Source organism: Pteronotus mesoamericanus, unplaced genomic scaffold (genome assembly GCF_021234165.1).
Source record: "Pteronotus mesoamericanus isolate MK-2021 breed Mesoamerican mustached bat unplaced genomic scaffold, CSHL_Meso_final contig_20, whole genome shotgun sequence".
NCBI classification, from domain to species: domain Eukaryota; kingdom Metazoa; phylum Chordata; class Mammalia; order Chiroptera; family Mormoopidae; genus Pteronotus; species Pteronotus mesoamericanus.
The window spans coordinates 53702012-53726115 of NW_026555085.1; the positions used below are offsets into that span (position 1 = coordinate 53702012).

A 24104-nucleotide genomic window follows, 5' to 3' on the forward strand; every position below is an offset into this window, starting at 1 on the left:
TATTTTTTCAACTACAATCTATGACAAAGGTGTAATGATTGGCTTTGTACAAAAAGGATACAAAATGCATAAGATATAAAACCTGCTTTTACTAGTTTACTAGGAACATTTTTACTTGGAAGATAACAGGCATGAATAGGCTAGTGACAGTTAACTGTATGTGGCAGGAGCCTTGAAGAGGAAAGCATTACAATTCAGTCGATGACAGAGGGCCTCATGTTTACTATGTCCGAGGCAGTACTTGGTTCCTAAAAGCAGTCAATACAATGTTTTTATTTAGCTCATGGTTAATATTGCTAAAAAATGAAACCATACTGACTTTATAGGCAGAGCGGGTATATAAAGCTATTTGGAATAGGGTTGGGAAGTTTTTTGTTTGTTTGTTTTTTAAAGATGTCTGTACTTCCTTAACAAGGGTCACTTTTCATTTAGAGTAGTCTTCAAGACGTGATGTAGTGTCAACATTTTATAATAAAACTTAAAATTTCATGGGTACTATTCATGCTTGGGATGGTACCACCCTATGTCTCCTGGCTGTCTATCTGTAGTAAACTGTTGACATATGTTACTTTTGGTGACATTTTTGAAGGGCAGTATATCAGTGAAGAGCATCAGTAATTGGAAATGAAAAATCATAATTATAATTGTGAAACATAGTCTTGTTAAAATAGTCACATCTGATGAATATTCTTAGCCAGAAAACATCTGGAATCCTGTTCAACTTGGTCATCTTATGGGGGAAAATTCAGCAGACCAAAATGGCATTATTTTTATATTGTCCTTGAAAGATCTTACACACAAGTCACAGTTTTCGATACTACTGGTGCAGGTTGATGATGCTTACTTTTGTTTCACAAGTGTGTCGTGTTCTCAGAATTAGATGAGGCCACAAGAGAAATAGGTGTTCTTAAGGCTCTGTTTCGCATGGGCGTCTGCAGTATTAAATCAAAGCATGTAGATCAGACTTCCACATCTTGTCAGTTTAGCAAGGACTCCTAGATTTGAGGAAGGGTGCTTATGGGGCAGCTATGGGGGGAGTCTACAGTAGATGCACTTGCAAGGCATCAAATATTTTCTGTGTTCTGTATCCTTCCTATGAGTAGACTGCAGTGCTAGAGGGGCAAGGGGCTACTCATGGTCAGGCCGGGGGATGCATGGCGTGCCTGAAGCAAAGAGAGACAAGGTATTACAAATATGTGTTATTGACCCTTGGCTGGTATTGCCATTGGGACACATCAAGACTCATCTTGCGGCTGTGGCATGACAGGCTAGGCTGGGGGCCGTGTGCGCTGCGTAGGTGGCTCCCAGCTCTAGGTCGCCCGTTTTTCTCCCATTCAGGAAACTGTTAGAATGAAAGGGAGTCTGGGTGATACTGGCTCATGGATAGGCTTAAATCTTCTCTAAATTGTAAGATAATGTCTTGTATGCACTTTGGTCATTAATTATTCATACTTGCTTAATCAAGATGTTGAGAGACACCTGCTAATACAATGGCTAGTCACTGCTACAGATCAGAAGCCTGCCAGGGGACATACAAAGGCCACACTCCTCATTCTCTTGCTGCCTTCGCTGGTGTGGAGAGGGTGTGGCCACAGGGTTCACCCACAGGCCCTGACTGCCCTACTTCCTCCCACTCATGTTCTCACCACCTGATAATTCGCCTCACAGATGTAATTACATTTGAATATGACCCTAAAGAAGATAGTATTTGCATTCTTTTCCCTACCATTTTCAGTAGTTAATATGGGAAATAACTATTTTAATGATTTAATTAGGGGACTAGATCACACAGGAAGACTGAATTTGGGGAATATATAAAGTTTCAGAATTAATGCACTTGGAAAACTGGCATTTATTCCATAGCCAGTATGGGACTGGGGACACATTTTATGGTTCTTAATCCATTATTTAACTTGTCATTCACACTATAAGAAACAAATAGAAGGGAGGAGAGAAGGCAAATAACCCAAAACCAAAGGAAAATAGGTACTATTTTAAAAGATTCCCCAAAGAACAACAGTGTGTGCACCATAACTCTGAATAGAAACTAAATTTCAAGTGAGAATCAGTGTGACAGAAATAAAACCTTTTTAGAAAAAAAATATTTTCCTTTTACTCAAGTGAGTTTCTTGTTGCTGACCTATAGTTTTCACTAAAAATTACTGCCTCTACCCTTGTACTTGGATTTTTAAGTCATAGAATATGAGGAAATGGGCAATTTCATAATTAGGACCAAGTATTGTTTGAAAAGATACTTTGATCTGAATAGCCAATTGATAGCTGAAATAATTCTCTCTTGGACTGAAAAAAACTTGGATGGATTGAATCTTTTTCCACAGCATAGCAGTTGTTTGTTAACACTTTTGACTGGAGTCTCCACAACCGATTTTCACACTTGGAAAACTGAGTGGCCACCGGCATTTGGCTTTGCCTCTGTGTGTCCACGTAGGAAGGCCAGAAAGAGACAGGGAAGAAGCGAGGGAGGCCAATGAGGTATGACAAATGCCTGATTTGGATGATGTTCAGAATGGGATAGGCATGTTGGAGTAATGTGACCTGTTCTGTTTTGGCTTAGTTATAAGTAACAGAAAAAGCTCATGGTCATTCTTTCATTAAACTTTTCTGTCGGCTCCCTGCTTGGTACTGGGATCCATGACAGTCCCTGGTACCAATAAGCTTAGAATGAGTGGACAGAGACAGACTGCAATCAAGGGGTGCTGACCTCAACCTGTGCTGTGCTAGAAATCTGCAGAGGGCAGGCTGGGGGCTCAGAAGAGGGCGTGGTCACTTTGACCTAAACCAAGGGAGCTATGGGGTGAAATGGGTTCACTCATTCAACAAGTGTGGCTTGAGCTCCTGCCATGTGCCTGGCACTGTTTTAAGCACTGAGGATACAACAGTAAATAAAACAGATGGGTCCTTCCTCCCATAGAACATCATCTAGGGGGGCTGGGGGATAAACGCATTTAAAAAAAATAGGCAGATACATGCAGAAGATAATTACGGATAGTGATGAGTGGTAAAAGCAAATAAAGTGGAGTAACGTGCTGGAGGGTGACGTGGAGAGGAAGAGGGGTCTGCTAATTCAGACTGGACGGTCAGCCAAGACAGTGGAAACATGATTCTTCATTGATTGGAATATTGCATATGCTGCTTCCCCTGTTGGGAACATTTTTCCTGCAATCCCAGGTCCAGCTTGCTGTAAAATGCATGTTTTATTATTATACAGGTATGGCGAAGCCAACAGATCAGGAAGACAACTGGTATTAAAAAGACACTTTGATACTCAAAGTTCCCAAGAGGAGGATGCACAAAGGGAAGCACTGGGTTGGTCAGGGGGTAGAAGGAGCAAGGGGGAAGCATGGGCAAGAGCCTTTATTGTGGCTTCTGTGGGAAAGGCAAGGCAAGGCAGGGTAATCAGGCCTATGATTGTCTAGTTTGAACAGTTTGAACAGGCTGTGTCTTGCTGTCTGGTACATGGACCTGGGATGATTAGGACAAAGGAAGATTGCTTTCTGGAGTGTAGGAGCCAGATACAGGAGGTGGTCCAGAGTGTGGTCTCTGGATTGGTTGATGTACATATGCAAGTTGTTTGCTACCTCTATCAATTTTTAATTGACTAGCCCTAGAAAGAACAGCCTCTCCTCAGTCAGTGAGGCCTCTCAAGCCAGAGCATCAAGAATACAGAAACTATGAACTCTAATACACATCTCAGCCCAGCTTTTACCAAGTTAACGTCGCCTTCAGCTATCGGGTCCATGTGGCTTTTCAGTGAAGATTTTACTAACTTCTAATCACCCATTATGGGGTCCATAACCCTATATTCTACCTCTGCAGTCTTCACCTAAGTTTCCACTTATTTGTAGTATGTTTTTATTTGACACACTCTTCCAATAGACTCTACACTCCATGAGGCCTGGAAGTTGCCTTTTTTCCTCGTCATTTTATTGTCAGTGCTTGGTGTGGTCCTGGCACGTGATACAACTGCGTAGGCCATTGCAGTGGTTGAAGCCAAGCCAGCGAGAATGGCATCGTTACATTGCAGGGAAAGAAGGTTGGCAGGGTCCAGGTGGTGGAAGGTTATGCACTGATACTGAGTTTAAACTTTTAACCATAAGCAATGGGAATCTACTAATGGATTTTAAGCAGGCGATTAACATGGTCAGGTTCTTGTAAAACGAGAGGACTGAGATTTTGATACTGGAGGTAGGAATGTGCAAACAGGACTTGGTGACTGACTGGATATAAGGGAAGAAGTTGGGCCACCTTTTGGGACCCTGATGTAGATGACCAGGTGTAGTCATTCTCTAAGAGAGGAGATATAGGAGAAGATGCAGGTTTGTAAAAAATGAATTCATTGTGGACATGTTCAGTTTAACATGGTTTTGGACTATCCAACAGAAGATGTCCTCTTTTAGAATGTTGGGAAAAAGAATTCAGAGCTTAAGAGAGAGGTTTGGGCTAAATGATATAGATGTGGCAGTCATTAACATGCTATCCGTTTGTAATGAAATTATATGGTTTTTACATCCTCCTTTACTGTGATTTAATGGTGCAGCTTATTTAAGACTGTGATATCTAAAGGCACCACATTATTCATTTTGACTTTCTTGCATCAATGATGAATCAGGGCTTATGAATACCCAACAATGACACTCAAAGCTACTTTGTGGTTCCTTGCCCACCACATCTACTCACTACTTTTCATGTGCCAAACAGTGTGATAAATGGTTTTCATTTATTATCCCTTTGACAGCCCTATGAGCTGGTTGAACTCTCCATTTTGTAAGTGTGCAATAAGGGAGGTTCAGTGATTGATCCAAGGTCATAGCCAAAGATATGTGTTAGGGCTGGATTTGAACCAGGTCTGTTGGATTCCGTGGTCCTTGTTCTTCTCCACCAACCTTGGTTGCCTCCAAGTACCAGTGGCTGCTGCTGGTTTGTTCTGCCCCTGAATGCAATTATTCTTTCTCTATCTATGATAATAAAAAACTTCTTTTCAAAAAAGTCTAGAAGTATGTGTGTGTGTGTTTGTGTGTATAAATAATATCTGCATGATGAAATATGAATGATTTGTTTTCTTTTCTACTCTTTGTAATTCCTAAATTTTATGACATGAACATTTATTACTTTCTGTAACCAGAAACATGATGGCACTATTTTTTTAATGGCAATGACTTTTTCCTCCCCCACACATTTAGGACACTTAATGCAATTTAGCCATTGCTTCCTACCTCCCCCCATTACATTAGTGGGGATCCTTAAAGGCAGCATCATTGGTGATTATTTTGCTTACACATGGTCTTAGCCAAAAGAACAAGAAGTGATGATTTCACTTAAAGCTTACAAAGTCCATCGGCCACAGTAAGAGGAATGTATACTGTGGCATCATGACCTCAATGAAGGTGTTTTTTCTTTTCCCCTCAACTCCCCACTTTATACAGTTTAACTACTGGGGTGCTAAGTATGCATGCAAAGGGAATGGAAACCTTTGAATGTATCGAAAGCACTGGAGATTTTGGGAAATCATGTCTTTGAACAGAAGAGAGGAGAATGAAAAGGTAAAGATAGGGGGAAGGCTTTTAACTGATGCTCCTCTTGTATATGAACATATGTCAGTTTGGTTCCCTTTTGCTGTTCATTTAGCCATTGACACCTGTCCATTTAGCCTTCTCAGTTCTCTACCAATGTGCAATGCTATATGCAATTGTATTTAGCATTATACAAAATTATACCCTTAGAAAATGAAAGTATTTCAGGACTGTGGAAACAGGCATTAAATAATTACCTTCAAAAGAAATACAACAGAAAAGAAGCACAATTTTTATATTAAATTTATTAGGATGACATTGGTTAATAAAATTATATAGGTCTCAAGTACACAGTTCTATGATACATAATATGTATATTTTATTGTGTGCCCATCACCCAAAGTCAAATCTTCTGTCACTATATATTTGACTCCATTTACTCTTTACTACCCCCACAACCTCACTTCCCTTTGGTAACCACCATACTGTTGTCTATGCCTGTGAGTTTGTCTTTATTTTTCTTGTTTGTTCATTTGTTGCTTTCAGTTTTATATCCCACATGAGTGAAATCATGGTTCTTAGCTTTTTCTAACTAACCTATTTCACTTAGCAAATATTCTCAATGTCTGTCCCTGTCGTTGCAGGTGGCAGTATTTCATCTTTTTTATGGCTGAGTAGTATTCCATTGCATATGTGTACCACTTCTTCTTTATCCACTCCTCTACTGATGGACACTTTGGTTGTCTCTGTGTCTTGGCCAACATGAATAATGCTGTAGTGAAGATAGGAGTGCATATGGCTTTGCAAATAAATGTCTTCAAGTTTTTGTGGTCGATACCCAGAAGAGGGATTGCTGGGTCATATGGTAACTCAATTTTTAACTTTCTGAGGAATCTCCATGTTTCCTGTTTTGGCTGTACCAGTTTACATTTCTACCAGCTGAGAATGAGGGTTTCTTTTTCTTCACAACCTCTGTAAAACTTGTTATTACCTGTCTTGTTGATAATAGCCATTCTGACAGGAATGTCTCCTTGTAGTTTTGATTTGCATTTCCCTAATTGCTAGTAAGTAAAGTTGAGCATCTTTTCATATATCTGTTGGCCATGTGTATGTCATCTTGGGAGAAGTGTCTTTTCAGGTCCTCTTCCCATTTTTCAAATGGATTTTTTGTTTGGTACTGAGTTGTATGAATTCTTCATATATTTTTGATATTAGTCCCTTGTCAGAGCTGTTGTTTGCAAATATCATCTCCCATTTGGGTGGTTGCCTTTTTGTTTTGGTGTTGGTTTCTTTTGCTGTGCAAAAGCTTTTTAGTTTGATATAGTTCCATTTATTTATTTTTGCTTTCACTTCCCTTGCCTTTGGGGTCAAACTCATAAAATGTTCTCTACAGCCAAGGCCTATAAGTTTAGTAACTATGTTTTCTATGTAGTTTATTGTTTCAGATCTTATATTTAGGTCTTTGAACCATTTTGAATTTGTTTTTGTACATGGGTACCAACTGTAATCTAGTTTCATTCTTTTGCATGTGGCTTTCTAATTTTCCCAGCACCATTTATTGAGAGACTTTCTTTTCTTCATTGTATGTTTTTGACTGCTTTGTCAGAAAGTATTTGCCCATATACATGTGGTTTTATTTCTAGGCTCTCAGTTCTGTCCCATTGGTCTGTGTGTCTGTTTTTCTCCCAATACAATGCTGTTTTGATTATCTTGGTTCTGTAGTATAAGTTGAAGTCAAGCCATGCCTGGGACCACTTTGCAAGAGGTCTGGGGGCTGAGGACTCACTGAGGCCAGCTGTTGCTTGTTTGAAAGAGTTTAGGAAGTTATGAAGCATGAGGCAAGACCAGCCATTCATATGGAAAAGATACTTGTTAACAGCTATAGGTTGGGTGGGATGGCGCCTCAGGGGATCTCCAGGGCAGGGCAAACTGTTAGCCAGGTTGATGGAGTCTCAGGTATGGCACCCACATGCTGGCTCTGTGGCTCTTCCTACCTCTCTGTCTGGGAGAAAGCTGTCCCCCCGCTCTCGCTTTGATACCAGATACTTCAGTTCCTCTCTGTATGCCACTGGTGCCTTTCAAGCTGCTACCTCATGCTGGAGCTCACAGGGAGTGAGTCTGAGTAAGTTCGTGTGTGGGTTCTTTAAGAGGAACTGCTTGGGACTCCAGATATTTCCTCCACTGGCTCAATCTCTGCTGGTTTTTGCACCTGAAGTCATGGGGACTTATCTTCCTGGCACTGGAAACCTGGGCTGCGGGGTCCTGCTGTGGGGCTGGACTCCTCACTCCCAAGATATCCCTCCCAAATTTTTGTCCACCACATGAGGATGTGGGATCAGCCTGGTCCACGTTTCCACCCTTCCTACCAGTCTGGATGGATGTGGTTTCTTTAATTCCATAGTTGTCATATTTCCTTTCAGCTAGATTCCTGCTGATTCTGAGTGATGATTATTGTATAATTCAATTGTAATTTTGATGTGGTTGTGCAAGGAGGTGAGCCATGTTTACCTGTGCTGCCATCTTGACCAGAAGTCTCTCTATAATATTTGAAAGATTAAAGGAATATGTTCTAAATCTGTGCTTCCAACATGGTAGTGACTAGCCATATTACTGTGCACTTGAAATATGACTGGTCTGGTTTGAGATATGCTATGTTAAATATAAACCCAATGTAAGAAGTAAGAAAAATAGAATGCAAAATATCTCATTAATAAATTTTACATTGATTATATGTTGAAATAACATTATTCTGGAGTTAAATATAGTATCATAATTAATTTCACCTGTTTCTTTTACTTTTTTAATGCAGCTATTAGATAACTTAAAATTGTGTATGTTGCTCCCATCAAGTTTCTATTAGACAAAGCTGCTATAAATAAATAAATGTATAATAAAGCTATTGTAAAGACAGCTCTCCAAGTAACAGGTGCATCATCACTACAGCTACCTGATTGTTTTTTTTACTCTAGATTCTGTATCTTTTGGTGGGAGATGACACTTTAATTACATTCCTAATAGGAGTCAAGCTGGATGTCAGGAATCAGACATAAGATTCTAGTGCTTAATAGCTCTATTTGCCAACACAATTGAAAAGGAATAAATGCTTCTTTAAAATAAAGGTTACTACAGATGACTACTAAAATCCAGTGCAACTCAAATCTAAGGGTCTGCTCAGAGCTATTCAATCAAAATATCCTGGCTTCTCATTCAACAGATTCTATCAAAGAAATACTGAAGATTGTGACTCAAGCACCAATTTTTTTCAAGTAATACGTAAGCCTGCTCTCCAAATCTTACTTTTAGGATTGGTAAATTCTACTCTGAAAGCCAGATAGGTGTAACCCTGGTATATAGAGCTTCCATAGCAAACTTTAGGACCATCTCCTCTGGATGAAGGAGTTGTAGTTAGTACATCTATGAAGCAAATTTAACTGCTTCAGGGCCCTGAATATGAGTTTAGCATTCCAGTAAATTATTCTTCAGCCCCCCTGAAGTATGATGGGTAGGTGGGTTCACTTTTGGTGGCTTTCAGGTACCCAGGTACATGCCCAAGATATGGTTCAAGGTCCTGAGGCAGCACCTGGCAGCACCACATGGAGAGAAGAGCATGTGCAGAGGCAGAAACAGCCAAGCTCTATAAAGTAAGAGGTGGATAAATGGTGTATACAATTGGTACAGGAGTATGTAGTAGGAACCAAATATCCTTTATTAAGCATCTTTATATAAGGATACTGGGTTTCTTCTGATTAGATGCCTGAACTCAAAAGCAAGCCAATTCAAACTCTGAAGAACTAGAGAATTAATTTAATTTAATTGGAGATTTTTAAAAATTGACTTAAAAAACTCAAAGCTTTTCCTCTAAAATCAGAAACACAACAAGGATGTTCACTCCCACTTCTCTTATACAACATAGTTCTGGAAGTCCTAGCCAGAGCAGTCAGGCCAGAGGAAGAAATTGAATGTATCCAAATTGGGAATGAAGAAGTAAAATTGCCACTTTCTGCAGGTAACATGATTCTGTATATAAAGAACCCTAAAGACTCCACCAAAAAAACTATTAAAAACAATAAGCAAATAAAGTCACAGGATACAAAATCAATGTACAAAAATCCATTGCTTTCCTATATACTAACAATGACACTTCAGGCAAAGAAATGAAAAAAAAAAAACCCCAAAAACAAACCCAATTCCTTTTGCAATAGCAACCAAAAGAGTAAAATACCTAGGAATAAACAACAAAGGATATGAAGGATATATATATTGAAAACTACAAGCCATTATTAAAAGATATTGAAAAAGACACAATGAAATGGAAAGATATTACGTGTACATACATGGGAAGGATCAACATAGTTAGCAATATACAGATTTAATACAATCCCCAACAAAATTTCAATTTTGATGTCATTTTTTAAAAGAAAGTAGAACAAAAAAAATCATCAGATTTGTATGGAATCACAGAAGACTGGGAACTGCCAAAACAATCCTGAGAAAAAAGAACAAAGCCAGAGGTATCCAGCAGGGCCAGCCTAGATTAACAGCTTGGTTTCTCCTAGGAATCTTCAAGCCCAACACAGTAGCAGCTATCTCAGATTGCTCTATAGCTCAGGCAGGGTGGCCCTGGGCAAAACACAGGTGGGGGCTGACCTTGACCTACACCACCGAGGAAGCCCCAGGACCTGCGAACTCAGTATACAGCTACAGACCATGTCAGAGCACCACCACCCTGCCCTTACACTGCTGATCCTCCACGGAGAGCAGAGGTTGTTGGTCAGTGGTCACAGCCAATACTTGCAACTGACTGGCCTGAGTAAATCTCTCCCGTTGATCTGCCAACAGCAACCAAAGCTCAACTATAAGAGGAGGGTGTACTCAACCCACACGAAGGGCACACCTTGAGTAACCAGCTTGGGTGACAGGGAAGGTTGGTACCATTGGACCCTAGAGAACACCTACTACATTAGGGCATAGTACCAAGACAGGGAGTCATAGCAGCTCTACCTAATAAATAGGGAGGCTGCCAAAATGAGGAGACAAAGAATGTCTAATAAATGTATAATAAAACTATTGTAGGCCCTTTACCAATGAAGACAATTTTTCTACCCTTACTATATTTTACAGCTCTTAGGTGATAAATTTTTCCACCAAAGATAATGTGAGGGCAGGTAAAATGGGAATCATGCATAGATGACACATTAGGGCGTGGTGCCAAGCGAATCCTTGTTGTAGAAAGAAATATGGCCCAAATGAAAGAACAGAATAAAACTCCAGAAAAAGAACTAAACAAAATGGAGACAAGAACTTACTAAATGCAGAGTTCAAAACATTGGTTATAAGGATGCTCAAGGAACTTAGTGAGGACCTCAGAAGCATAAAAAAGATCCAGTCAAAAACAAAGTATACACTAACTGAAATAAAGAACAATATACAGGGAAACAACAGTAGATTGGATGAAGCCAAGAATCAGATCAATGATTTGGAGTATAAGGAGCAAAAACAACCAATCAGAACTAGAAGAAAAAAGAATTCAAAAAAAAAATGAGTATAGGGTAAGAAGCCTCTGAGACAACTTCAAGTGTTCCAATATTCACATCATAGGGGCGCCAGAAATAGAAGAGCAAGAAACTGGAAATCTATTTGAAAAAAAAATGAAAGAAAACTTTCCTAATTTGGTGAAGGAAGTAGACATACAAGTCCAGGAAGCAGAGACTCCCAAACAAGGTGGGTGCAAAGAGGCCCACTTCAAGACACATCATAATTAAAATGCCAAAGGTTAAAGATAAAGAGAGAATTTTAAAAGCAGCAAGGGAAAAGAAGTTAGTTACCTACAGGGGAGTTCCCAGAAGACTGTCAGATGATTTCTCAAAAGAAACCTTGCAGGCTAGAAGGGACTGGCAAGAAATATTCAAAGTCATGAAGAGCAGGGACCTACAGCCAAGATTGCTCTACCCAGCAAAGCTATCATTTAGAATCGAAGGGCAGATAAAGAGCTTCCCAGATAAGAAAAAAAACTAAAGGAGTTCATCATTACCAAACCATTATTATGTAAAATGTTAAAGGGACTTATTAGGAAAAAGATCAAAACTATGAACAATAAAATGGCAATAAAGACATACCTATCAACAATTGAATCTAAAAAACAAACTAAGCAAACAAGAATAACAGAGACAGAACCATGGATATGGAGAGCCTTCTGATGGTTGCCAGATGGGAGGGGTGTGTGGGGGAATGGTGAAGAGGTGAGAGGATTAAGAAGTACAAGAAGGTAGTTACAGAATAACCATAAGGATGTAAAGCACAGTATAGGAACTGCAGTAGACAAAGAACCTACTCATGACCCATGGACATGAACAATGGTGTGGGGACTGCCTGAGGGAGATGGGGGTGCTGGGTGGAGGGGGGAAAAGGAGGGAAAATTGGGACAGCTGTAATAGCATAATCAATAAAACATAATTTTCACAAAAGAGCAAAACAAAAATAGGAACAAATATATTAAAATAGAATATAAATATTTTAAAAAGAGTTCTTAATACTTTTAGATAACTAGAAAAGGGGAAAAGCATGTTGAAAACTACATAGGTCAGCAGAGTAAAATAGCTACCTGATCTTTGTATTGCATTCTGAATTTCTTAAGTTACTGGAAAATATTACTCACATATTAATAATTACATGTTAAAAATTAGGGCAAACTAGGACATAGCCCTCTCTCATTTTACTTGTAATGGGTAAGTTTTCTATCAGTACGCCTGTGTGCCCACTCTGCAGTTACAAGACAAAGCTTCCAAAGAAGTCATGGCTCTGGGGCATGATTGTAGAGCCCTGGTTTGAGAACTTGTAGGGAAAAGTAAAATCCCGCCCCCCCCCGCCCCCCACCGAATGAAGCATTGCTACAGAAACTTCAGAAAGGAGGGGAAGATTACCACTGGTTGTCTGAAGCTAAAAAAAGAACAATTATAAATTGTCCATCTTAGGTGAATTCAATCTATAATTATTTAGGATGGGAATCTTTTGTGAGAGTTCTGGCGACCTCATGTAAGAATCTGTGTTTTAATTTCGTTAAGTGAGCATGGATTATTTTTACTCAAAGATGTACTTAATTTGAAGTTTTGGAATAAGAGTAGCATTAGTCTATCTTCATATAGTTTGTGTCATCTATGCATGATTCCCATTTTCCTTCCGTCACATTATCTTTGGTGGAAAAATTGATCACCTAAGAACTGTAAAATATGGTAAGGGTAGAAAAATTGTTTTCATTGGTAAATGTTTCTTAAAAGTTGCAAAGCATCATGTAAGTCCATGAAGCCAGAAACCCCTTTCAATCCTTTTGCTAAAATGTCTTTAAATATATAGATTTCTAGAGGGGCAAAATGAGAAGAAATGATGAATTCTTCACTCTGGGCAGTTGTTTGCCCAGAGCCTTATAATTGAGGGGTATTTCTGTTTGTGTTTTTTTGTTGGTGGTGGTGTTATTATTTTTTATATTCTCAATGGAATGCTGTATCACTCCTGCTATTCAAACCTTAGTGAGTCAATCTGAATTTCTTGCCTGCTCTTTCTTGGATGGATTTCTAAGAGATCTTCTCCCCCCCCACCCATTTTTATTTTTTTGGCACCCAGGAATTAAATAGCTTTAATTACTTGGATCTGTACAGACTTGCTGACCTCTTTAACCTCACTTTGTTGGAGAAGGCGGTGATCGATTTCTTAGTGAAACATCTCTCTGAACTCCTGAAGAGTCGGCCGGAGGACGTTCTAACGCTTCCCTATTGTCTGCTTCAGGAGGTCCTGAAGAGTGACCGCCTGACCTCCCTGAGTGAAGAGCAGATCTGGCAGGTAAGGGCGCTCTGCGTGGGTGTCTTTGGGCATGGAGAGGGCATGAAATGATTAAAAGTTGAAGGATTGAGGAAAATGAGAACTATTTGTTTGGTTTGGTCCTCAATGGACCCAAAGCCTTTGAAGTCAAGCTGCCCGGAGGGGCAGGCAGCTGGAGAGCACCAGCCCTGAAGCCTGGAGGCCTTGCCAGCTCAGCTTAACTCAGCGAATCGCAGGTGAGATCCTCACGCCCTCCCCGTGATTTCTCCAAACCCTTAGTCCAAGGTTTTTATTCTCCTGAGAAGAACATAAATTTTTTAAATTGAATAGGAGAAGAATGGATTGTCAAGTGCTACTTATGCAGATTTAAGACCAATGGAATCAGAATGAGTTCTGGGCTTTCCTGAACCAGGAGAGTCCAACCTTTTGGCATCTCTGGGCCGCACTGGAAGGAGTTGTCTTGGGCCACACATTAAATACACTAACACTAATGAAAACTGATGAGCACAGAAAAGATTTTAAGTAAATTTACAATTTTGTGTTGGGCCACATTCATAGACATCCAGGGCCATGGGTTGGACACCCCTGATGGAACAATTCAAAAACATGTCTTTGTCTCAGCTGAAAGCAACTGAGACCTTAAATGAAACTAAGCTTTTCTTGCACTGCAGTGGAAAACTCCCTTCTTAGCTCATTCTGCATTCATTGTTATTTTCCGAAGCTCTGCCTCTTTGCCTGACATAGCGTTCTTTTTGAATATCCTTTGTCTAGGGGACAGGAGGACGTTTTGTGTTTTCAAGTTGATTATTCAATTTAAATCCTTCTCCGCTCATCCCCAGTGACTATCCTTGAACAATCCACATGGTGTCTTACACTGTCTGTCTCACTCTCTGGAACCCTGGCTAGCTGCCTTGTTACTTCTCAGGCAGCATACCTTCAAAATGTTATGATCATTTGAAAGATATTTATATACAGAATATAAGGGAAAATAAGAAGTCTTCTATTAGCTGACACGGCAGTGAATTCCTGTTCTCTCTTCAAATAACATTCAGAGAGTACTCTAATTTTGGCCAAAACAGAGTCAGAGGTAGCTGTTTATTATCTGACTCTCTGGATTAATACTTTTTGGGATGTCTCTTATTTCTTTCTTTGTATTACTTTAATCAGCAACTTCTTTCTTCATTGTTGCTCCTACCAGAGAGGGTAATGAGAGCTGAGGTGTACTGAGGGCCTTCTGGGCTCGGGCTCTTTGTAAACTTACTGACTTGCCACCACAACAGGCCTGAAAGCAGGCTGTTAGCACCGCTCCTACCAGACAAGTGAAATGAGGCTTCAGTGCCTTGTTCAGGGTTACAGAGCAGAGCCAACCTGCAAATCCAGGCCTGTGGACACCTTCCCTGACTTCCCTACTATTCCACACTGCCTTGACCAGGAAAAATAGCAGGAAACAGAAACAAGCGGTAGGTATTTTTCTCTGCTTCTTAGGTATTTCTCATAATGTTAATCAGGCAGAGGTCAAAAGTGTTGGCGAGGATGAGTTTTTGGTATGAATTTTAATTATCTGTTGTTCTCCCTGTAAACACAAATCATCAGAAATTTCCTATCAACTGAAAATGAGAAATTGCCAAATTTTTTTTCATTTCCCAAAGGGAAAAAGAAAGACTTGGAATGAATTCTGCATTGAATTATTTCTAACTGAATTGAGATCTGAGCCGACCATCCTGTGGTTTCTCATTGTTTTTGTGGCCTGGCTGAAGGTGCTGCCAGAGATGGACATGGTAATGTGCACAAGTCTGAGTGCCCAAAAAATGCCATGCTGTTCACTTAATACTTATCATAATTGCCTCTCTAAAGGTTACTAATATTATAATGTAGAATTTTCAAAACTGCTTTCTGCTGCAGGTAACATTTTTTGCACCTGGTCCTCAAGAAAGAATTAAAAGGCTCACTTAAATAATGATCAATTTAGGCTTTCAGCAGGCAATAAAAAACTGTTTTTGCTTTATCTTAGTAAATAAGTAATTCCCTCATACTCGACCCAATAGAGAAAAATCAAATCAGACCAGCTATATTGCCTCAAGTATAGTTAAGTTCATCATTTTTGCCGAGGTTATACTAGTAATGCAATATACCATGGAAGAATCTAATATTCAGCCCAGGGTGAAGATTGGGTATGCCAGAGGATTAGTGTCAGGGTGCTTTATAGAAGTGAAACTTGATGGACAGGCTGGAGACAGATCTACAGAATCTCATTAAATTGCTGAATTGTTCATTACAGAGCGTTCTCACTGTAATAAAGTGCTCATTGACTTTGACAAATCCCCATCCCAGGTCTTCAAGAAGAACAGTTAGGCAAAGGGTGGTGGGAGGAGAAGGGAAATTGGAACAAGTCGGACAGGTAATAGAAAAGTGGGTGGAGGGCAGTGCTTTTTGATTAATATGTGCAACTGGTAACTTATGGGAGAGCCCAGTAAACACATGCACATACATGTTTATACATGTGGCTCTTCCACAGTATACTGATAGTACAACCTGGGACATTCCCTTTATTTTGGTGAAAGGTCTAAATTTCATTCATTAGACTACATAGAGTCTATCTCTGAAGATGTGTCACAAGAACTTCAAATTATCCTCACCGACCAAACTCTTTTTTATTCTTTCCTGCTGTCCCTTATTCATTCCCTTTCCTGATACAATATGCTACAGGCTGTAATAACAATTCTGTGGATCTGGAAACCTGTGAAATGCCCCAAATCTGTGAAATGCCTTATATCTGCTCTATTTTTTTCCCCCCTCTGACCCTTTCAGACTTGGCCTGTTATTTAGGTTCATTTTATATTTACAGGCAACATAGAGACTGCATCATATACACACTTTAGTATATAAGGACATAGCAGTCGGCTCAAAAAAGTTCTCTGTGAAAATTTAGTACCATTCAGCTCACCAATTTGTTGTTACTGCTTCAAGGCCTGCAGTTTCTCAGGTTCCAGATGGAAGACACAATTGATTATGGGGCTTAAGAAGGAGGAGGCTAAAAGTGAGCACATCAGCTGAAGAAGCAGCATGGGGCATCCATGACCTGGCCAATCTCCACCAGTTTTGTTTTGCTTTTGGGCTTTAGACCTAATTTAGGACTTCACTTCAGTAGGACCCTGTTAAATTTCTCCTGTTAGCTTCAACATAGAGTTTCAGACTACTGAACTGGGGGCCCTGCTATAAAACTTAGGGTGGAATAGTGAAGCAATTCCATACCACTCCCACGAATTGGATCTGTTTCTATTTTCACAGGAAGCGCTGGCTAATTGGTTTTGTTCTGACGAAAGTGTGATCTCTGCCTTTTCTACCTCAGATCCTCTTTCACCAATATGAGGAGGAGATTATTTTACATGGGAATATAGTTTATAGAGAAAGCCTGAATATACTATAAATTCTTATATTTGCTAGCCTAGGAAAAGCTGTGGCTCTCCATTCATCAGTAGTTTCTGAGCACCTTCTCAATGCCCAGCACCATGCCAGAGTGTAACATAGCACCGGTTTGCCAACGCCCTTTCCCTCTCTCCTGCCTCACCTCAACTGGAGGAGCCTTATGATTTTAAATCATTAATCAGCTCCCTGGATGATTATTTCTTTTCTTAAAGAGCAGAAACAAAAAAATCGTATTTTTAAATGGATAAAGATAGTTTGTGGAAATAAAAATGAGTATTTCTTGAGTACCCATATGTGCTATGTACAGTGGGAGAAACCAGATCCTGGATTATAAGACTGTGTAATCATCGGGTTGGAGAGATTTAGTTTAGTTCTATCTCTGAATGTGAAGAGGTCGTATTTTCCTTTAATTATTAATTTATTAACTGTTTTCTACTTTCAGTGAAAAGGACTTATTACTTATCAGGACAATCCACAGATCAATGTTTTTCTTTCTTTTTATCTTGGATTATGGGCCCTTCCTTCTTGTGTTTCAAGCCTAACTTGGCCTGGATTTAATGGATAATAGGACCAAGCATTTCAGTGATCACGTCACGGACATGACACAAGATCAGACCTTGGCAGGGAGAGTCTGCCTTGACCCAGCCCTATTCCGTGTTAGCATGGAAAGAGCGACCAGGCCACCTGGTTGGGTTTGAGGACTGATCCTCTTTACATTTGTCTTTGATTCTACATCTTCAGAGGCAGAGGCCGTACCTGTCGTATTTGCATTGAATGCTGCCATGTTTTTATTTGCACTGTATAAATAATAAAGACAATAATGTAGAGTTTTTATGTTAAAATGTGTTGAATGGATAATAAGACGTCCTATTATTCCTACATAAAGCTGGAATATTTTAGGAACATTAGTATACAAAATGAATTTGGCTTTTAAAACTGCATTTTTTTTGTATTTTTGTTGGAAATCTTTGTCCATAAATCATATCGCTAATAATACATTTATTTTCTATCTCTAGAGATGTAAGTCATGTATTGTTTAGAGTAGTCAATGACCTCAAAAGACGCAATTAAAAAAAAGATTTTATTTATTTATTTTTAGAGAGAGGGAAAGGGAGGTAGAAAGAGAGGGAGAGAAACATCAATCAGTTGCTTCTTTCATGCACCCCTAGTGGGGACCATGACCGCAACTCAAGCCCGGAAATTGGTCCAGCGACCTGCTGCTCAGGGGGACAATGTTCAACCAATTAAGCCACACCAGTCATGGCAAAAGTAGTTGTTTCTTAACGAGACCTTGTATCTATATCACAAGACCACCCATTTTACAGTTTGATTTAATCATGTTCCTCAAAAGAAGTTTCAGAAGGTGAACCCAAACATAAAGCTACTATTACTACATAGCTGCAAAACGAAAAATTCTAGAAATGTACTCAGCATTTGTCTTTTATCTCTTAGATGATAAATTGACCCAAATATACCTCTGGCCATGGAGGAATAAGGACTCTAAACATTACTATATGTACAACAACACTGTCATAAAACTCCATATTTGAATATCACACCACAGTTTTGAGAGTGCTTCTGCATTCATCATTGCTTTGCTTTCCTGTGGTAGAGATGGGGAAACTGAGGTAACAAAGTTAGAAATCAAATTCATGTCTTCTAATTTTGGAGCTGTTTCCACTTTGGTCCACAGCTTCTAAATTCATAATAGAAACTCAAAAATAGTCAGGAGTAATAGACACAGAGGTGAATCACATTAATCCTCTGACCTTATAAAAGAAATCAGGAAGAGCTTAACATTCCTCTTCTTGGGCGGAGTACCCACAGATTAGAAGGATAAATGAATGGCCCACTCTGCCTGCCTGTGCTGTGTTGCTAATTCTAACTCTGTGCCTGTGACATGAGTTTCATTTATCTTTCATTCATGTCAAGTAGTTACTGAGTACTCACTCTGCCCGACCGTGTGCTGTTGAGTACTACTGTTGCCTGGTTGCTGATTGGTTCGGGGCAGGCCAGAGCGGGAAGGGCTGATGTGGCCCTGCTTCTTGGATCTTGGCGTCTAACGTGGACTTCCCCCGGCTTCTCTCCTCACCGTGCCTGCTTCCTTCCCGGTGGGCACTGACTTTGCCAAATAGTTCAGTGATTCTTTGCTCACTTTGGACATGGTGGGACAATATTGGTACATTGGAAAATGAAGAGCTGTTGTATGGCCATTTCAACACCACCCATGGTCCCTTTGCCTTGCCTTCAGGGCTTTATTGAGTGTTAACTCCTGTCCATTGTACGAACCCTCAAACAGCTTGGCAAGCCATTGTCAATCTATGTGCTAGAGCTCAGGCCTCGAAGAAATCAGGCTGTGGGCGATCATTTAATAAAAAAATTCCATGAGTGGTGTTCTCATTTTTAACCCTTGGACCTTGGTAACTAAACATGGAATGAAATACTATGACCTGAGAACACTTATCCTCAAACAAAATTGTAATCTTTCATCGTATTCCTACGCTTCCTTGATTCAATTTCATATATGCATGTGTCCTTACTGTTTTTTTCAGATAGGCACTTTCTGGGCATTTCATGATGTCTTGTTTTATCGTTTTATTTACTATTCCCTAAACTAATTAAGTGTGTCCCATTTCTCAATTTTCTTCCTGAAAGTGCTGGAAGCTCCTCCCAGCTACATACAGCCTTTTCCACAAATGTGATGGGGGTATCTCCACTTCTTTCTTCCTAGATGTCAATGGAGAGAATAAACAGAGTCTCCTTCGCATCCCAAATAGTGCTCTGTCTGGAAGCTGTTTTATTCTGAGAGGGCCCCCAGCTGGACCCTGAGCAGCACTGCTATTACAGGGCCCTGGTACCTGGGTGTGTATTTAGTCATTCATCCCCATCTATATGCAGCTAACGCCTCTGTGAGGACTCATCCCTGAGGAGCATGACTACTGGCCCTGCTGTTGTTTGTCTGGGCTGTGTGCCTTTGTGAGACACAGGACACATTCATTTCAGAGATGCTTTGCTCCAGCTAATCCGCACCTCTCCTCAGTGCTAGAGCTGTGCGCTGTCAAACAGCTGTGAGGGGCAGTGATTATCAGGAATTACAGGAGACCTAACTTGTATTCATGGGCTGCCGTTCCCATGAGCTAATAGTTTTTTTTTCTTCTTCTTTTTTAAATGAGCACAACAGAATAACAAGGTGATTTATGAGATATGACATATTTACGTTCTCTGCTTCTAATTTTCATTGTGATTCATGTTGTCTCCAGACTGATATTTTGTTGTTGCTGCTGTGAGAAGGGAAACGATGACTGGAGAATATGACTTACACATTGCTGGCCTGCAATAATATTGTTGCTACCTGGCTTATCAGGGATTTAAAAAGAAAACCCAACGATACATGATGTAGAACCCCCAGGGCTAGGGACATGAGTTCCTCAATAATAATAACAACCATAATTCTTTACAATCTTAGCAGGCCTTATATTTTTAAAGCATTTTTACACACATAATTTCATTTGTGTCTCACATAAACCTTTAGGATTGGTAAACAAGTATTATCCAAGTTTTAACAAGTGTGGAAACTGAAGCTAACTGAGGTTACATGATTAACTCACTTCAAGGTATAGGTTTCATTATAGTTCATTGTGTTCACTGTGTTCTCTTGAAATACACCAAGTTTGTAAAAAAAACAGAATCTTAAAGCACCTGATGCATCTTGTCATAGAGGTTACTCTCATCTAAATGAGTGAGATAGCAGTATACATTTCTTAATAAATTACTGATTTTTATTTTCACCTGTCATAAGCTTTGTGGGAAATTGTAAACATTATTCCAATGAAAGTGGTACAAGAAAGTGTTGCTCAGGGTTTTCTTTATCAGAGCCTGAAAAATGGGCATTTTAGCTCTTTTGTGAGAAAGAATGGATAGAGAATTCTGACAGAGACAAAGAACAGCTCTTTACCCCTTTAAGGTATAAGATGATGAAGTATAAAGTAGGAGGAGAAGGCCTGAAAGGGAGGTCACTTTAAAATCCAATCAAGAGATTTATTTAACCTGGAGTGTCATTATATTTTTGCTGCACTGTGTAGACTATGTGGTGAAAAGTTTGCAGGTGTTAGAGATTGGATGCAACAAATGGAAATGATTAATCATTATATCTTCATTTTATACCCAGTATATTGCAAATTTAGAAATTTATGCAGCGCAAATTGATAGTTGGGTGGTGGCCTAGTATGGGGTTTACGAGAAAGGGAGTGTTGATGTAAGAAATGTCCAAACCTGTAGAGAATTTCTGTAAGAGTTTATTTGAGCCAAACTGATGACAGTGCCAGGAAGCACGATCTCAAATGCTCTAGAGGGTGACAGTTTTGCAGTTTCCTTTATACAGTTAGAGTTAAGGGAACATAAGATTACATGAAGGTCAGAGAAAGCAGGTACAGGATAGTCAACAAGATTCTGTGCGTCCCTGAGGGTGGCTAGCCTCCAAGGGGTCTGAGAAAGAGGCATTTCAAAGTTGTGTTAACCTAGATTCACAAAAGCAATGGAGGGCTTGCTTAAGGCAAAGATAAATCTTTTGAAGGCCTGGGGTGTGACTACCCACCTTGACCTGCCCAGTTAGGAATTTGTGATCGGATCATCCCGTGAGGTTACTTTTGGTCATTGAACTTGTACACACCCCCTTTTTCATCCCCAGGAGAAAAAAATATTAATTCGTTGAAATTTATCAGTATTCATTTCCTTTCAATAGAAATGAGCCTGTGGCCCTGGAGAACACTGTGCTGAATGAAGTAACCCAGTTGGAGAAAGGCAAATACCATAGGGTTTCACTCATATGAGGACTCTAATGAACAAACTGAACTAGCAAGGAAAATGAGGACAGACTCATAGATGGAGAGCAGATGACCGCTAGTGGAGGGGGGAGGTGAGGGGTGGAGGGATTGAGCAAAAAGGAAAAAGGGCTCATGGGCATGGACAACAGTGTGGTGACTGATGGGGGTGAGGGCATAAGGGGACTGACTGGGAATGGGAAAAAAAAACAAAATGAGCATTAAATTGAAAAAACCACACACAAAAGAAGAGCTGTAGCCCATATCTTTCCCATATCACCAGATTATTTCTATGGGAACCCTTACGAGGCCTGCCGCATGCCCAGTGACCATGGTGTTCATATCAGTTGGCCGTGTCAGCCCATAGAGATCTCCTGTCCCGGGCATTCTAAGGGAGAGGATCTAAATTTTGTTGTGCAGTGGCCTAGAGGCTCTGGAATTATTTATATTCAAAAGATTGTCTGGAAAAGCCTTGGCATTTATTGTTGAATACAGACATCCTTACACCCTGCTTCTCCCACCCCGCCTCCAGAACCTTTGCTACCAGCAAAAATAAAGAATACCTCAATGTGACCCACATGGAAGAGAAAGGTGGGCATTCTGAGATAGTAAACATGGGCAGAATTCATAAATAAAGGTCATTCTTAGACTTCTTTTGTGCCCATAATACAGAGCAATGCATTCTCTGTGGTGAGGTTCTACTCTAGTCTGACCACTTCCTCCTTATTTGGGGTGGCACATTGGAGAAATGAAAACAGATTTCAATAGGTAGGAAATGTAACCAGGTAGAACAGTATCTTAGGGAGAAAAAATCCTCAGTGGGTTCTCGAGACAGATAACACAGAATTTTTACATTGTTCTCCTTTGTCTATGGAAAGTGTTATAGGGTCAGTTTCTCTAAGTGGCACAGAACTCATGCTTCCAGAACAGAAGCTAAAAAGAGCCCTGACTGCTTCAGGCTAACTGCAGATATCCTTTTTGTGTGTGTGCTTGTTGATGAGAAATGCCCACACACCACCTCCTCTGGCCACACAAGGAAATCAGGTAATTGAAGGAGTGGTGGAAGGTGCACTAAAGTTTAAACATTTTAGGAGGACCTATCTTCTTAACACTTTAAAACAAGCATAATACAATTAATTTTGATTAATTCATTTGCTCGTAATATCGCTCTTAATTTGTAGTTCTTTGTGAATTACAATGTAATTTGGCATTAATTATACTAAATTGACTCTAAGTCAGCCCATCACAATAGGAAATTACTCACAGCTGAAAGTAAGGCTAAACCTCTCCATCCAGAAAAGACGATGCTTAGTTAAGAGGCAAATATTTAAGCATCTCTCTTTGGCTGTGAGAATGGTATTGACTCTGCTGAGGACTGTAATCTAGGAGTTCCCTACTCCCAGGCCATGGACTGATATTGGTCCATGGCCTGTTAGGAGCCTGGCTGCACAGCAGTAGGTGAGAGGTGGGCTAGAGAGCGAAGCTTCTCTCGTTTTACTGCCTGAGCTCCGGCTCCCATTCCCCCCACCTCCCCCAGGTCCATGGAAAAATAGTCCTCCACGAAACAAGTCCCAGGTGCAAAAAGTGTTGGGGACTACTGCTATAAACCATTTCTTGTTCTTCCCACTGCTGGGACTAGGGAGAGAGAGAGAAAGAGAGAAGTTCAATATAAAGGGTAAATAATAAACAAAGGGGTGATTTATCAGCTTTGCCAGGTCCTCTGAAGAATCTTTCTGGCCCTTCTCATCTCCTGTAAGACTTAGGCCACGTAGAGGGGCAGCGTAGTGGTTTAGAATGGTTCATGCCACACCTCTTGGATTCTAGGAGCTGGAACAGGCACTCGCCTGGGTTGGCCTGTTTGTCCTCCCTGTGCCGGTGAACCAGCTGGGCACTCCAGTTTTAAATCCCATGGGCTATTGATATCCCAAAGCCACTCCTCTTTGACCAACACATAAACTGCCTTCTGCACAGAAGGAAGCTATGCCTTGCAAAGTCGACACCACCCTGGGAGAGCTGATGCCTCGGGAGACGATAGAGCAGGCGTCATTGGTAAAGCTTGCCAGAGGGGCCTGTGCGCATACAAGTGAAGTGACCGCTGAAGATTACGGGCTCTTGAGAAAGTGGCAGGAGAATAGGGATAGATTTGGGAAACACTTGTGTTTGAAGCATTTGCCAGATACCTTCCTTTGAGAATTGTCCCCTGAAAAACAATCAAAATGAAAAATTGGGATGCTGCAGAATGTCATAGAACACTTAGCCATGTCCTGCTGGATGTTTATTTACATGCAGTTTGAACTATGGGAATTTTGTGCATTCTGGGAACATTTGTGGTGAGCCATTAGTCCATAAAATGAGGCCCAGCTATGAGGAAATAAATTTTGCTAAACAGCGAATGGAAAATTCCAGGTTGCTTTTAATAACTTTTTTTTTTTTACTTTGTTAATTATATATCCCTATTTCATCATTCCAACACACAATCTAGCAAATGAAATGACCAAAGTTCTATGTAAAGTTT

The 24104-nt window shown here is 40.2% G+C and overlaps 1 protein-coding gene across 1 annotated transcript in view; it reads left to right on the plus strand.

Moving 5' to 3' along the window:
• KLHL32 (kelch like family member 32) overlaps positions 1 to 24104 on the plus strand; it is a 182670-nt gene that overhangs the window by 114128 nt on the left and 44438 nt on the right. The window contains exon 6 of the mRNA XM_054569737.1: positions 13149 to 13364. Within this exon, the coding sequence (XP_054425712.1) occupies positions 13149 to 13364 (216 nt within the window). The remainder of the gene's footprint in view (positions 1 to 13148; positions 13365 to 24104) is intronic.